Source organism: Gastrolobium bilobum, unplaced genomic scaffold (assembly GCF_033153095.1).
Source record: "Gastrolobium bilobum isolate Gb01-03AN ecotype WA unplaced genomic scaffold, APGP_CSIRO_Gbil_v1 utg909, whole genome shotgun sequence".
NCBI classification, from domain to species: domain Eukaryota; kingdom Viridiplantae; phylum Streptophyta; class Magnoliopsida; order Fabales; family Fabaceae; genus Gastrolobium; species Gastrolobium bilobum.
Window position 1 is genome coordinate 6,456 of NW_026895707.1, and position 17,430 is coordinate 23,885.

General features: G+C 35.8%; 3 protein-coding genes across 3 annotated transcripts; all 3 read right to left on the reverse strand.

Moving 5' to 3' along the window:
• Positions 1–348: 348 nt before the first annotated feature.
• Positions 349–5,362, reverse strand: LOC133293311 (protein RGF1 INDUCIBLE TRANSCRIPTION FACTOR 1-like). The gene is made up of 5 exons (XM_061491862.1): positions 5,146–5,362; positions 3,846–3,884; positions 2,011–2,280; positions 979–1,125; positions 349–855 (listed from the first exon to the last, which is right to left on the reverse strand). The coding sequence occupies exons 1-5, from the start codon at positions 5,203–5,205 to the stop codon at positions 550–552; spliced, it is 822 nt and encodes a 273-aa protein (XP_061347846.1). The 5' UTR covers positions 5,206–5,362; the 3' UTR covers positions 349–549.
• A 1,579-nt stretch (positions 5,363–6,941) lies between these two features.
• Positions 6,942–8,078, reverse strand: LOC133292578 (probable methyltransferase At1g29790). The gene has a single exon (XM_061491007.1). It carries the CDS (start codon positions 8,076–8,078, stop codon positions 6,942–6,944), a length of 1,137 nt encoding a protein of 378 aa, XP_061346991.1.
• A 2,976-nt stretch (positions 8,079–11,054) lies between these two features.
• On the reverse strand, positions 11,055–12,498 carry LOC133293452 (U-box domain-containing protein 21-like). Its single transcript, XM_061492035.1, has one exon. It carries the CDS (start codon positions 12,437–12,439, stop codon positions 11,132–11,134), a length of 1,308 nt encoding a protein of 435 aa, XP_061348019.1. The 5' UTR covers positions 12,440–12,498; the 3' UTR covers positions 11,055–11,131.
• Positions 12,499–17,430: the final 4,932 nt, after the last annotated feature.

Genomic DNA, 17,430 nt, shown 5'->3' on the forward strand with positions numbered 1-17,430 from the left:
CATTTCCCATTACCTCAACAAAACTACATCTAAGAAGTATCTGAGATTACCATGACCACATCTCTATTATTTTCTCGACCTTAACTAATTTTTTCAAAATTGTGAAATCGTAAGACTTTTAAGTCTACTCAATCATTCGGTCAACTCACATTCTATTTCTTTAAAATGCAAGAGCACTGTAACCATCATATGCAAACATAACTAGTGATGTTATTATACAGGGTGTTAAGAGTGCACTACAGGTCCTAAGTGTCAGAAGGATAATTTATTACCGTTGATTCTCTGGTTTCAATTATCAAACACCCCACCCAAAATAAAAAGCACCAATAACAAAACAACAAAGCTGGATATGATATAAAACATCATGATGTAGTGTCCCATGATAATAAGGAATTACAAGCCACGAAAGACAAGAATTTAGAATATTTCAGTTCTTCATGACAACATGACTAATACATTCACCGTCTTGATTACACAAACTTTATGAAGTAACTTCTTCCACTCCTGCATATTGAAACCATCTAAGGATAAGTGACCAACTTGAGGCTCTTAGAAGAAGGGAGCTCTGCGGGGTGTTCCCTTTCTTTTCCTTTTTCGCTTTGGGGGTTCAGAAGTTACCTCCTGTGTTTCCTGAGGAGGGCTCTGGATGGAAATAAAAGGAGAAGTTTCCTCCTGTGTTTCCTCAGGAGGAAACTTGATGGGAATAAAGGCAGAAGTTTCATCCTGTGTTTCCTGAGGAGGACTCTTGATGGAAATAAAGGGAGGAGAAGTTTCCTCCTGTTTTTCCTGAGGAGGACTCTGGATGGAAATAAAGGGAGGAACTGAATCATCAGGCTTTCTTAAAAAAGCTTTGACCTGAAAGTTCAGATTAAGAAAAGTCAAGAAATACAAACTATAAAGCTCAAATAAATAGTAGGAGTGTGATGAGGGGGACAACAAACTGTTGTGAGCTTGTGATTGTCAAATTATAGTCATCACCTTGCAAGAAATAGAGCAGTAGCGATATAAATCGGGTTCAGTCAACTTTCTACTGCAGATGTTGCATGTTGCCTCATTATTTAATGCTGAACCACAGTGCGGGAGAGGATTCAGAGAAATAACTAGTCGCTTGTTGCATTTGTAGGGCTGCAACCAAAGAGGGATCAAATCCAGACACATAGTAAAGAATTTGGTTGAGAAGAATCAATTTTCTGAACCCAATATTTAAATTTTTTAGGCATACAAAACTACAGTAAGGATAGTTAAGGTGTATTGAGACATACACACCACTTAGAGAGATAGAGTTAATACTAGGTTGTCTAATTAACAATAAAGAATGCAAAATTTTGTACTAGTTTTTCCATCAGAATATTTTAGATATGTGATTTGATTTGAACACTTATTTTGCTAATGTGACCAACTGATCTGGTTTTATTTTAGCTGATATTCCATGGAAGAAAACAGGGCAAAGACAAGTAATGGAATAGCCTTGGGAATGATCACCACAGGAGAATATAAGCTAGAAAATCTAGCACACAATTAGAAAAACATTTATTCATTTTACAGCGCATTATTATATCTCTGTTACAACTTTTCATGCCACTACTGTATTGATCCAAATTGTTTATAATCATTGATCTCAAATTTATTTCAAGGTCAAATAACACAAAAAAAATGAAATATTTTATATAGCACTAACAATAATCACTTTGAGGTAAAGCTAGTCAAGTTATGCTATGAAAGAGTATCACTTAATAACAGAACAAAAAGGAAAATCAATAATGCATTTAAACCATTTTCCGCTATGCCCGTAACCTGTTTTTTTGTTGCATTTCACAAGATACACAATCAAGACTTAGAAGAGATCATGATCTCCTACAACTTCTCCATGGGGATATAATCAACTAATATTAGATTAGCAAACAAATTCACAAAAACACAGAAATGTGCACTGAATCACATAAGTTTTGAATGCTAAACATAAAATATTTAGCCAGAACTTTAAGTCAAAGGTAAGATATCATATCGTACCTGGATTTGTGAGCAGTCAACATATTTTTCCATAGCAGCAAGGGAGACGACATCTTTGTAAACATGTCTATAGATTTTAAGTATCTTGTGATGGCGATGAGGACCTGATGATACACAATATTGGCAAAGTGACATATTGCAGTTTATACAGTATTTATTTAGCTCATTCCTACGACATGGATGAGCTGTACATGAGTCAAAGAAAGTATTTTCCAGAAAATCCTCAAGCCACCTTGGCTTGCAGGCTTCAGATTGGGCCTCTTGCTCATCCTACAAAGTAAACCACGTCAGGTAAGTTTATACTGAAAGTTACAGAAAGAAACCAATGTTAATCTCATCACTGTTTATCCTTCCATCTCCTTGTTAATTTTCATCAGTTATTTTATTTTTATTTTCCTTTTCCCCCAAAAGGCGGCCGTCCAGCATAAATTCTGGCACATTGTGGTTCGAAAAGGACGTCATCACATTTTGATGCATCAATGTGTTCAAACCCACTTTGTCGTTTTTCCGTATTTCCTTGCACCGTTGCGAAAGCAAAAACCAGTACATATGAGGCAGTAACAAATAAAGATAATCTATTATTTCTAAATTATAGGCCAACCAAAATTGATACCGTATTTCCTATTGCTACTTGCTTCTTCAGTTAATATAAGTAAATATGATCTTGAATGATATTAAATGCCAGAACTCCTTGTGGTTTAAAGCAGAACAAGACAACAACTATAGCTAGAGAATTAAGTATGTTTACAGGGTGAGTTTGGAAAGAAATTAGTTCGATTTAGTGGCTTAGCACTCTGGCTTCAAACATAATTGACTGTATGAAGATATTAATGCAAGCAGAACCAAAATGACGAAAATCTTTAAGATTTTCAAAGATACAATAAGATATGATTGTAGTAGTTTATTTCACGCAACAAATGTTCTGCGTAAAATCATATAAAGATGAATAAAAAGAGTGTAAAGCAACCTAGAAGTCAAAAAAGATCAGGTTCAATGAAATCTATACAGCAAAGTAGCTCATGATTAAAGATGTTTAATTTCAATAATACTTTCTATCTATGCTTGCGAGTGTTCCTTATTCAAATGCAACAAAAGATAAACTGTAACCAAAGTCAAAAAATTAAAAATTGTGCGGTTATCATTTCGACCAAATGCATGAAAAATTATATTAGCCAACTAATTAAGAACTCTTACGGTTTTGTTATCTCTGAGACTCATCCATTTCCAGGTTTCTTTCAATTTTACTAATTTAATCTTGATTTTGAAGCATATAAAACACAGAAACCAAATCTTCAGTATTTTGGTCATTCCTAGCCGCTTCTTTGACTAAACATTAATTTAATTGCATTTAAAAAAAAAACTAAAATAGGATTGATATGGTTCGCCTTTTTTTATGGTTTACCAGGCAACAGAAATAGTATGTGCTTTATAAATTCTTGATGAGAAGAACTAACCATAAACAACGAATTTACATAGAGGGTAAAAGAGCTTACACTTATCAAAATAACAATTTGTCTTCTCACCAGATTCTATTTACAGAAATTTTGTTAAAAGGGAAATGTAGAAAGAATGATTAAGAAATCACTCCCTATGAAACCCCGACTTGTGAGGGTAGGGGTGAAGGAAATCCTTGTACGTTTTGCATTATGCAAAGAGGTTTTTTCTTGAATTCGAATCTGTGACCTCTCGATCACCTTGGAGTAGCTTTGCCACTACTCCAGACTCACCCTCTCAAAAAGAATGACTAAGAAACCAAAAAATATTATGTATTTTCTAAATACTGCTTAATTTAACATGTAGAAAATGTACAGGTAAAATTTTTCTGGTCAACATACCTTGTTACCTTCTCTGGAGGAAGAAACACTCATCTTTTCCTACATGCATATCAAAATTGAAAATTAGTTTTATATTTCAGAATGAGAAGATGTTTAAGGAGGATTTTTAGATTCAATTTGATGATGAATCTGGTAGACAAGAAGCAAAGGAGAAAGGAAGAAAGAGTTACCTAGAATTCAGCCGTTATGTTAGGATGCTTACTTTCTGATATAGAATGAGTTCATATACTAAGTGAAGACAAATAAATACAGCAAAGACTCCACAGACGAAACCGAAGCGTTTGCGCTCAACTTGTTTTTTCTTATTTTTGAAATGCTAGGACAAGTGTTTATTTGTGAAGAAAGGGTTACCTTAGAAATAAAGCGTTCCAATAGAATGCTTACTTTCTGATCTAGAATGAGTTCATATATTAAGTGAAGACAAATAAATACAGCAAAGACTCCACACACGAAACCGAAGTGTATGCACTCAACTTCTTTTTCTTATTTTTGAAATGCTAGGACAGGTGTTTATTTATGAAGATAGGGTTACCCTAGAATTCGACCGTTCCAAAAGGATGCTTGCTTTCTGATCTAGAATGAGTTCATACAAGCAGTGAAGTACGACAAACAAATACAGCGAAGACTACACAGATGAAACCGATGCATTTGTGCTCAACTTCATTTGTGAAATGCAGGACAGGTGTTTATTTTTCAATGACATTGGTCAGTCTCGTGAATCAACAAAAATTGTCAATAGCAGAATTATGATTCATCTTTATGACCACAATTACTATCCTTCCTTAGAAAGATATTATAAAATCCAGAATGAGCCATTTCACTGATGTAAATATTTATTTAGATAGAGAGTATAAGGAAAAAAGGTGACACATCTGAATGTAACCACCAAGTCTAACAATAGACAAAAATACCTAGGGGTTTATGATGATTTTCTCAGCCAATTTCAACCTTATCAGAGGAAGCCAACAGAGAGACTTCCATCTTTATTCAAAACACACACACACACACACACACACACACACACACACTAAACTTCAATATTTACCAGTCTAGTATTAATGAAATAGGTTTCTAAGTCTCTGACAATCCCAAACCTAAATAGACAAAGTTTCCATTTTTCATAATACCCTGAATTTTCCAAAAAAAATAAAAATGATTAATCCAGCTAATGCAACACTAATTCTTCTGCATGCCTAGCATCCATGGAACATTAATGAGCTAACCTATTTCTATTACCCATAGTATGCATTCTGCTAGCAACAATTGAAACATAGATACAAATTTTAAGATTTCGATTTACCTTGCAAACACATTCCCATGAGAAAAAGAGAGTGAATTTTGATGAGAAACACCAATACATGGAAGAACCAATAGCGCAGCCATCTCATGCACAACATATGCAGTGTACTGGACATTATATGGCAGAATACAATACAGGGAGGGAAAAAGAAAAGGCTTAAAGGAAGAAGAAGAGACATATAGACAAGGTTTTTTTTTTTTTTTCTGGGATGAGTCCAAAGTTGATGTTCTCGATTTCAGCATAGAAAGGAAAAACTAAAATGTGATTGAAAATTGTTGACTTGTAGTTGTTTTTTGGGGTTGTACACACACAGGACAGTGAGACTCTGAGAGAAGAAGAAAATTCTTTGGGTAAGTCATAATGGGCCAGTCCAATTAAGCCCACTAAGAAATTCGGAAGAAAAAAATAAAATAAAAAAAGAATCACTTCCCTTCTTTTAAGCCTGAGAAATGGAAAAAGAACCCACAAAAGAAAAAGCATGAGAAAAGAACCACACTAAGTGATTGACTCAGCGTTTGAACCAAAATTAAGGTAATTATTTTTTTATAAGAAATAAGAAAAAGAGTTGTTATTCCATTACATTAATAACTCTCTTTAAAAATATGTCTTGATACTTACTATGAAGATTAATTTAGCTTATAAGCATAAAATATTTTATTTATAAAGTTTGGGTTTAGTTTTTCATCTAAAAACTAAATTGGCTTCAGCAAATGCTATACATTGTATACGGATTTATTATTTGAAAAATAGAGAGATGATCGGTTTATTAATTATCGTCAATTTTGAAAGTCATATTTGACAAAAAAAACAGTTACCTTAACAAAATAAACAGAGCACTACTCCCACCTCTTGCCTTCTAATATATTTAAATAGCTTTGTGAAACTTTCTGTTAATAAAAATTAACAATACGAGACATATGCTTTTAAGAATAGAGAGAATAATCATGTAAGACTTGAATATTTCACATGATAGGGATTTATGTATTATATATCATAATTTGTTTTTTGAAAGAAAAAAAAAGTTTTGAATAATATTGGTTTTACCTGTCATCTAGCTATTAAAATGGAAACTAATAGAAGAATCTAAATTATAAGTGTAGCAAGGTTCTCACGTTTAAGATAAAAATCAGATCCAGAAGAAACTAATTGATCATATATAGAAGAAATACGAAAAATTAAATTAAATTAACTTCAAATAACCCCATTTTCAATAACAATATAATTAAAGAAAGCTAGAAACTAATTCAATATAAGGGATATAGTTTCTCGTGTTATATGAAACAATTTATTTCATGCAACACATAAAAAAGTGAATGAGATACACTTATTTATTTATTTTGTAATGAATCCCATTTATCTTTTTATGTATTGCATAAAACAATTTACCTTACACGAGAAACCATATTCCCTCTGATATATAATTTTGAAATTAGATATGAGGGTCATGTAACACTCTCCTGTAATCTTATTTGAAGGTGTCTATCAGTACATCACAAGGTGTTTAATATGGCATCCTTGCCCGGACTTATTCACAATATATATATATATTAAAAAAAGTCAACAAAGTTGAGACAAATCATTCGTTTTTTTTTTTTTATGGGGAGCAATAAAAGCTGTTTTGGAGAGTAAAATCTAAATCATGAGTCAACTAAGTTAAAAGAAGTGAACCAGAAAGAGAGATTAGACAAACTCAGTGCCTTGGATTGTGCTTGAGAAAGAATACTCAAAACATGAAATGACCAGAAAAGGAGGAGAACAACAAATTAAAGGTAAAAAAATGAAAAATGAAAAAGAAGTCACCAAGAGTTCTTGGATGGCTTCTCCAACAAAGCAGAGAGGTACATTTCCTTAAGGTCAGGTGACCTATCAAGTTTCCTCCCAGTGACCCACTTAACCTTCTTGAACCCAACATTCTGAATCATGGGCCCATAAACCTTCTCTAACTGATCCCCAACACAGAAAAAATGGTCCAACCAAAACAACCCACCGGGCCTCAAAACCCTATACACATCAAACAACAAAAACTGAAGCAACGTCTCAGGAATCCAATTACTCAAAACATGCATCGAATGAACGATATCCAACGTGTTATCGAAAAACGGAAGCCTCTGAGATATGCTCATGTATAAAGGCACAACCCCTCGAGCTGCTATGAAGCTGTTGAAAGGCCCATTTAAGTTCAACGACGTCGTCACGATCGTCACGTTCCTTTCTCTCATTCTAACCGCGAATGTAGCCACTCCGCCCCCTATGTCCAACCCGATCCGAATCGTACCGGGTTTTCGGGTCGCCATAACGTCGTCGATGCTTAAATCGAGTCCTTCCGATTTGTGGTGCATCCAACGGTTCTTCTCGCGGAAATGGAGATCGAAGCAGTCCTTGCAGTCGTCGAAGCTCTTCTGGTTCTTCCGGTTGATGAGGCACGCGTACGATTTGCACGTGTAAGCGGTCCACACGACGGACCGGTCGGAGGGGGTGGTCCACTGGCTTTTTGGGAGGGGGAACGGCGGAGGGTAGTCAGACTGCGCCGCCGGCCGACAGCGGCGGCGCGGGAGCGGCTCGCAACCCTTGAGGAGGAGCTTCTGTGCAAGAACCTCGTCGTCAGGGCAAGAACCGTTGACATCGTAGGACATATAGCGGCGGATCTCGGCGGGGAAGAGGGCGCAGGATTTGCCGGCGGCAGGGTTGATGGTGTCGGAGTCGAAGTTCTTGTTGAAGCCCAGCGGGAGCCGCTGTCCTGACGTGGAAGCCAGGAATTCCGGTGGTAGGTTTTTGTCTTCGGCGGCGGAGGATACGGCGGCGGCGGTGGTGGTTGAGAAATTGGGATTGCATGAGGAGGAATAGAAGGTGGAGGAAAAGAACAATGTGAGGAGGTTTGTGAATAAAAGGAGGGAAATGAAGAGGAGATTGGTTTTTGGATTATGTGAATCCATTGGAAAATGAAAAAGATTTATCGGTTTCTTCTTCTTTGGTGGAGTATTCATAACTCAAATGTGGTGGTCACTTAGCTTTGAAGCGATCCATTTTTATATATATGTGCAGGTTTCGAGATCATTTTAATTTGATTGTTTAATGTTGTGACTTTTCTGAGCAATGAATGGAGATTGAAGAAAGTCAACAGTACCGGCCACGTTACTTGAGTTTTGGGCTTGTGGGGAAGGTTTTCACTGATGGTGGGTTTTTTTTTTTTAACTTGTGGATGAGTATTCTAGTGTTCTTTCTGCAATACGAATAGCATTTTCTATGGTAGGGGTTGCAAATTGCATGCACGACATGCACACAAGATTCCTATGCCCAAAGAGGAAGTAAAAAATCCCGCTTGAGACCCGGTAAGGTAAGAACTCACATGCATGATACATATCATTCATTGACTTCCATAAGCAAGTTGCGAGAATCTATCTCTTTTAAATTTTTAATATGATATTTTATTAAATTTGTAATTTTCGTGCTTATTTCATCATAAGATGAAGATGGTTTTAGTTGTAGTTCTTTCTTATTTGAAGCAAGAAGTCTTTTCAAATAATTAATATATACAATTAGAGTGACAGGGAGGGGGGAAATGTTCTTAGTGGGAAGCATTAAAAGGGGGCATTCTATAAAGTCAACAAAGTTTTAGTGACCGATCTCGGATTTGTTATAGTCAACATTTTAAGTTGTTCTTAGTTCACGTGTTGTTTATTGTTATTTTTTCCCTTAAGACGTCAATAATTAATAAATTGTAATTTAGAACATTTATATTAGCACTGATTAATTCGTAAAATGATGAATACAATTGGGAAGCCCCTCATCCTGGCCTTTTTAACTTCTTTTTACATTTTGAGTGTATTACTAATGCCATCAATTTAATTCTGGTTACAAGATACTTTTAATGAGTTTCAAACTCATATAGATACAATTTGCAGAAATGGCCACATCTCGTGGTTGGAGTGGCTTTACTTAAATGTGATTTTGTTTTACAACTGCGATGAACCAAGAGCTGGTATAGGAAGAGAATAATTACATTTAAATTTAATACTTTATAAATGTGAAATTTTCATTATTACCTGCTTATTGTTGTCAGATCATTAAAAGGACTTCACTATCATTAGTGACACATCCTGAACTATAATTGTAAGCGGTCACATAATATTTCAATATTTGGGAAAACATGTAATTTTTTTACGGGAAATATATTTGCAAAAACGAAGAAGCAAATATGTATGTAACACGCATCAATATTTTAAATTTCGCTCAGTGCTTCCAAAAGAGAGAGAGAGTTACTACTGAAACTATTAAAATACTCCAACTGTGAGGTTCTTGCTTACTACATATGCAAGTAGCACAGCTCTTTTGTTAAATACTCACCTAAATTTTTCAAGACTTTTTGGAAACCATATAACATTTTTATAACAATCCTTGTAATATTAATTCAAAGAAAGCAATACTACGTATCTAAATAATCATGTGAGATTTATAATTTTTTCAGAGACCCTTGACTCCCCTAATTTCCACTATGAAGGTGGAACTCACTTCCCTGACGGATTTTATTTTAAGCAACTTGAGTTAGTCCACGCCAGTTTGGATACTCCCAATACAATGGGATCCAAGGTTCGCATGCAAGTAGCTCACATGTAAAATTTTAAATAATAATATGTACCAAAAAAAAAAAAAAAAATTTAAATAATATTTTTATAATTTTTTAAAATGATTAAAACTGTGCACATACATTACGTGCAAACTCTTTTTTTTGTGAACTTTGGCTGTTATAGTTGTTTTTTTTTTTTTTTTTTCGGATACATGTTATAGTTGTTTTAGTTATAAATAAGGTTGAAGGAAGCTAATGGGCTAGGCCACAAACTTCTATCTCGGTAACATGAGCTTACAGTAAGGCTTGTAAACCAGGTCAAGCCCAGACCAAGGCATATACTTCAGCTCAACCATACCATAAGCACGTGTGCCGTGATCTTATTTGACCATAGTTCGTGCCTTCTTCATTGGACTTTAATATCCACTCTGGCATTCTGCAACCAAGTTGGACTGAGAATCCACCTCCAACCCAACTATTTTAAGACCAAGTCATAATTAGTTGTCTCTTTTCCTATTGAGCCAAATTGTACTTCCTTCATTCTGAAGTTTAGTAAAGGCGATATTTTTTTTATCTGAAAAAATAAATTTTCAGAAATATGGTGAGAAATTTTTTTCTCAGATAAGTTAAGAAAAAGTATTTGGTAGGTCTAATTTTTTTTCAAAATTATTGGGTTAATTGTACTATGAGAAAATAAAAATATTATAATATTTTCATTTCGGAATTGGGAATATGATATGTAAAATGAAATGATGGAAAAAAAAATTTTCTAAATTTTTTTTCAGTTTCCTCTGACCAAATGTTGGAAACAAATTTACCCCCATTTCACTTTCCCAGAATTTCTAGGAAAATCAGCCCCTAACTGATCTACACGCTCGTCTTTTTTTCCCCAGACCTACATAATCTGTTTGTTAGAAGAAGAAGAAAATTATATTTTTGTCTCTTAATAGTTTATTTGTATGTCTGCTTCCAATTATTTGTTTACTCTAACCCCCAGCTACCCTATATCTTCCTTTGGATCAAATATCTTAGATTGCTAGCTATAATTTATCAATTTCGTTGTAGTTGCTTTCGGAATTCCTCAACGGACACTTGATTCCTCAACGACAATTAATCTCCCGTTTGCAAAATCCACCGAAACAATTTTCTTTTTTTACTGTAATTATAGTTCCGAATATGTGAATTTGAAGTGTCAAAAAGCTAAACATGACAACCTTGTAGCATCTTTGGATGTCTCATATCTCAAATTTCAGAAAAATGAATTTCAAAACTTCAATTGAATGTTAGAAATACAATTTGTATCTTTTGTACGTTACTGTACATGTGTCTTCGTACAATAGTGTATTGTGTCTGTTTCTATGAAATGACCTATACAAAAAAAGAAGAAAAAAAGGGAAATTAAATATCATCCTCATGGATCAATCAGAAGGGCTTCTTAAGGTGCTTGAAATCCAATGAGGAATCAACACAATCTGCTTTGCTCCTGTAACCATTCAACAACCTCAACAACTCGGTAGCCTTCTCCTTTGTGTCCTCACCACAACCCACCTGCAACAGAACAAGAAGTTTCTGAAAGGCACCCACTTGAAGTGCCTCAATCAAGATCCTTTCGTCGGTCTTGTCACATAGCTTCCAAAGAATAGAGACTGCAAAAGTAGAACTCAACTCGGACACCCTCAAAAGCTTCTTAATAACAAGAGGCAAAATCAGAGCATTTGACTTTGCTATTTCCATCCCTTGTTTTCGCTCACAAATGCAATCCAACACCCCCAAACCTTTCTCGCAGATCCCTCTTTCAGCATCAACAATAGCCTCAAGCACGAGCGAAGCCAAACCCAATTCCACAAATCTTTGTGAGATTAAGTCTTTATTCTCTGATGAGGAAACCAAGTGAAAAATCATTAACAAGCATGACTTGGTAACAGAAGGTCCAATAGGCTCCCTAATCATGTTAACCAAACCTTCAACAACCCCTTCAGTTTTTGCCAATGCCTCAATAGGCATTTCCTTGAGCAACAAAGCAGCATTTTGCCTTGCGGAGATTTGTTTACCATTTAGGAACCAAACCATGCAACTCATAGAAGGTGCTGACCCCAACATGGATCTACCCTCTTCCCCAATAGGGCGCATCCATGTCAACACCCCTAAGATCTCCTCCAAAACGACCACGTTTTTCTCAACCGAGCCACGTGAGAAAGAATCAAAGGCACTGGCCAGAACAAGTGGAGCACCGTTGGCAACTATGCACCTCTTGTTCCTCTCACTCTCTTTCCCCCAAGCCTTTATCTTATGCACCAATTCACGGCACCTGTTTTCGTCCCCGTTTTGAGAAGCCAACATGATCCTCGTGCACGTGTCAGAAACCTCGTACGGAGTGACGGGTATCCGAGGAGTGGGGATCCTTTCGACCCCGAATGAACGGTGCTCGACGCACCAATCCTGAATCATCCTACGAAGGGCATGGTTTGGGATCATGTCGAAGCTGGCGAGGTCCCTCTTGGTAACCGGGCACGTGTGGTTCCCTGCCTCGAACCACTTCTCGATGCTGTCTCTGTCGTAGGTTATACCCGTGGACAGTGTCACCGGGTCTTTCATCAAGTCCAGAGTGACCGGGCACCGGAAATGGGTGGGCATCGCAACCTCCACCTCCAAATCACCACCGGAATTCAATTCTTTAATCCCTTTTCGGCCACGGCGGAAAACTCTCCCTTTTGTCCATGACAAAACCATTTTGCTATTTGTCTTTGATTGTTCGTTCCTGTGTGTTTAATGTTTTGGGTAGATATATATGAATATGTGTTATGTAATGATGAAGGATATGTTATGAGGGAAACAAGGTCTTGTGGCTTGTTTTATATATACAAGGATAGATGGAGAGGTGCTTGGTGTGTGGTACGCGGGTCAAAGCTAGGTAAGAGGAATGAATAGTTTATAGAGAATGTTTCAAACAAAGCATAAAAATTAATAAAAAATAATGAAGGTTTGCTTTCAGTATTTGGTTTCGTTTGGTTGTGTGCGTGTGCTAGGGTTATTGTTTTGAACGTTGAACGTTGAAAGTTTGAAAGAGTGGAAAATAGATATAGACTCACTCGGGGCTCGAGGTTTTTGAAAGGAAGGAGAAGAAACATGATAGGGAATAATATAATTTGCAGTTTCAATATAAATATATATATATATTTGAATCTGAATAGTTAAAAAAATATATAACATATATAGTTATATTGAAAATCATAATAATACAAAAGTAGATCAATAATGATAAAATAAGAAGAAGAAGAAAATTAATATAAATAATTATAAAATCATTGATTCATTTTGTATTATTGTAATCTTTCCACCTAATGATATCATATTTTTTAAAACATTTCCAATATATGTTGAGGAAAAGCAATGGATATTGTATTGTTGTACTAATAAGACAGGGTCGAAAGTTTGAACGGCGAGGGCATGCGGAGCTGACTGGGACTTAGTCAGCAGTGAAGGTCGGTGTGTTGACTTTGCATGGTCTTCTACTGCGCGTGCCAACTTTGCACCAGCCGCGTAGGGAACATGGGTCGGTGTTTTGTTTTCTACCTTAAATAATATTAATCCTTTCATTCAACCCAACCAACTCTAAATAAAAATGTACCCATGCCAATATGACACACCCCATTGTAATCATATAATAATAATATATGACAACTGTTTACGTAGCATTATTTATTTTTTATTTTAATCTGTATCGTTTATCTTCAGTTCCAATTTTTAAGGATTTGATTTTGTACTATTATAGAAATATCTTTGCATTATTTTTTCAATCATTATTAGTAAATTATTTAAAAAATTATCTACATGATTATTATTTAAGGAGACTTTGACTCTTTTGATAAATATAGTATTAAATGAGTGTAAAATAATTTTGCTTTAACAATTTGTTAAATTTCTTACTCTTTTTCAATGTGAAATTGATTTGAGTATTCGTCCCGTACTTCCAATTAAAGCATCCTTTGATGTTTACCAAAATATAAAAAAGCATCCTTTGCTAATGTTTTCAAAGTTTTTATTGGTACGCTTAGCTCAAATAAATTGTTTTACTTTTGAGTGATTTCGACAATTTTCTTATTCTGTTCATACAAAATGGAATTATTAATATATTTATTTTCAATAAATATTAAAACCCTCATTGTATGAAATAAAATCAAAATTGTATTGTAATGATGGCTGAGATCAGCCCAACCCAAATAATGTTGGCCTAAATTGTTATAATTACGATGCTCTAAATAACTTCCAAACTAGGGTTGTGTATTGTCCTAGCTGACTGGGAAGTGCTCTCTAAAGAGCTAAATCCAACGCAATTAAGGTTAGCCGGAATTTTCAAACTTGGGAGGTTTTGAAGAACTCAAGAACTCTTAAGTTGGGGGGTTGTATACCTGTTAAGTATAAGAGTAATTGTCATGTACCAAACCCAGATAATAATTGTCATCAACACACTTTTGCTCTCACTGATTGAGCTAGGGGGGTTACTACCTACCATAGACCACAATTGGAAAATTTGTATGAACATTTTAGGTATAACATGATATTGATGGAGTGTTATCTTCAATTATTCTTCTTCCTCTTTCTTCACTTGGCATCATTATATATGTAATGATATTCCTTTTAGTCTTTTAGAACATTATTTACATACAAAAGAGTGTAATAAGTGTTTAAGATAGTACACAATGTATTGTTCGCACACAATAAAAAATCAACTCCACATGTGGATGTTGCCATGAACGGATGATGATGATGATATATTCTACATTCTTGCTTAGCTGTGTTGCTCCTGCTGCAGACTGACATACTTTGGTTGAATTTTGACTTCTACCAGACTACAATATATAGTGCCATTACGTAAGAACTTTAATTAGGTGAACTGTGATCGAACAGCTACAAAGTCTTTATCTAATCGTTCATTTATAATCTCGTATATCTACCCGATTGTTCTTATACAACGACCAAGTCTATGAAACCTCGATTTTAGTATGCTATTGAATCTGTCATTCAATACACGCGTTTGTTGAACTTCTAGCTTTGTACATTTTATAGATTTATAGGTATAGTTCGACCCAACGGAGAGACTAGAACTAGAAATCAAGAAGGGAAAATCTTCAAAATATAAGATAATTATATTTAGTTATATACGCAAGGCTGGTTAGGGCATAAAGCAACTAAAGTAAGGACTTCCAGTCCAGTCTTAATATTTTACGGGCCGCCTCATGATCGATTAATTATATAAAGAAAGTAAGGACTCTCATTTTATATTTAAATTTAGGTTTCTCAAAAACCACCATGAATATACGGACTAGTGTTGAAAAAAGCGGATCGGTCCGATCAGGTTGACCCAAAACTTATACATCGATCATATAATTGGTCTGATTTTCATATTGAATCGGGCCAAATAGTAAATTTAATGTAACCCGATTCGACCCAGTTAGTTTTTGAGAAAATCGATAATAACCCAGTCAGTTTAGATTTGAACCGATTACGTCATGCATATTTTTTTAAAAGAAGAAGAAGAAAGAAGTCTAAACTTTCACATCAGCAGAGGTGAAAATATAACTAGCAATCCATGTTAGCTTACGAGGGTCAAGGAAATCTCCTGTAGCAGGTTTTTTGACCACTGTAGCCCTTTATTAATAATTATTTACCAAATTGCCTTCGATTAGAAACTATTTTGAAAAATTAACCCTCCCAAAAAACATAACACCAATCTGCTTCTGTTTGACCGTTGACCACGAAATCTACCCGGGTATACCCCTCCATACCCGGGTATTTTTTTGAAAAATCAACCCTACCCTGGTATGGAAGGGGATACCCGGGTATTGTTCTTAAATCTAGAAAAAGTTTGAATTATTTACTCGGGTATGGAGGGGGATACCTGGGTAGAAGTCGGCCAGAAACCCCAATATCAAGGGTTTCGGCCATTGTTGCGAGTTAAACTTTTTTTTCCCCCAAATCTCTCTCCCTTGACATCTCTATTTCTTCATCTCATCATCTCAAAAAGCTTAATCTTTGTAGGACATTGGCATTACACCTCCACATTCCCATTTTGTGTTAAAAAATCTGAACCAAGATCCAAATTTTTGTGTGAAAGATGAGTTCAAGTTCTAACATGGTTCCTATAGTTATTTACTACAATGGGAGGCATTTTGAAGGTCCGAACGGTGTCCGATTTGAAGGAAAAACAAAAACGATGAAAATCAAAGTGGGCACTACATGCAATGAACTGAAGGAGAGAATTCTTCAAAAAATGGGGTCAAAAGGCATCTAATCCATCCACCGCATGATAGCCAGGTTAGAGACTGTAGTGGATGTGGATACAATATACTACATTGGTAACGATATCAATGATGATGAAGATGTGGAGTTCGTCACAGATGCGTATGTTGGATGGAAAGTATTAAAAATGATTGAGATATATGTTGAAGTTGATGCTGGTCAGTGTTCATCGTTACCGGTGCATACAACCACTGCGCACAGTACTGGTCAGGAAGATACAATTGTACGATCATCTGCACCTGCTCAGGTAACATTGGATGAGGATGAAGAGGATGAAGATAAGGAGTATGTGGACCGCGAAGATGAGGGAGAATCTGAAAGTGCTATTCCACAAGGTGATTCGTCAGACACTGACGTGGATGTAAATTTTGATGTTGACACGAGCGTTGTAAGCCTGGGTACCCCAGCCATGTCACCACTTCATGTTGACCCTGTCAGTAGTGGTAAGTTGTTAAATTTAGACATTTGCTTTTAAAAATAATTTTTTGTGGTGGTATTGATTCAGACAATAATGATGAAGCTTTAGATGCAGGGACTGCGGTAGAGCCATTTTGGAATGAAAGCCAACATTATTCATTCATTAATTGGGCGCACCCTAATGATGAGTTGGAGGTCCTCTATGGGGATGATGACTTGAACGGAGGTTGGAAGTTAGGAGATCCGTTATTTGTGCAACAAGAATTTGGCTCCAAACTTGAAATGCAACATGCTGTGAAGATACATTGTATGAAGGGGCGCAGGACAGCCATAGTTGAAAAAAGTAACGAGTCAAGATTTGTTATGAAATGTAGAAACCATGCTGACGGTTGTCCCTGGTATATGAGGGCAATCAAGCCCAAGAAGGAAGCTAATTGGGTGGTCTGTAAATGGGGTGAAGATCACACATGCCTGAATCAGGGCCTATCACAGGATTATAGACAGTTGGACTCAGATGTCATTTGTGCGGCTATTATGAGTATGTATTCTATCGTGTACTTAACGAAGCTTCCTATTGAGAATATGGTAAAGTTGTGTTTTTTTTTTACAGATATGTTAAAGGAAGATCCAGCTACAAAACCAGTTCTGATACAAGAGAGGATACAAGGAATATATGGATACAACATAACGTACAGGAAGGCTTGGAAGGCAAAAATGAAAGCCATTGTCAAGTTGTATGGTGACTAGGAGAAATCCTATGGATTCTTGCCCAATTGGCTGACGTATATGACGCAGGTGAATGTGGGTTCTGTGTTCAAGCTTGATACAAATCAATGTTTTGACGAACGTCAGGTTTATACCGATAGGGCCATATTTCATAGGTTTTTTTTGACATTTCACCAATGCATTGAAGCATTCAAATCCTGCAGGCCTATTATTCAAATTGACGGCACTCATCTCTATGGGAAGTACATAGGAACTCTCTTGATTGCAACATCACAGGA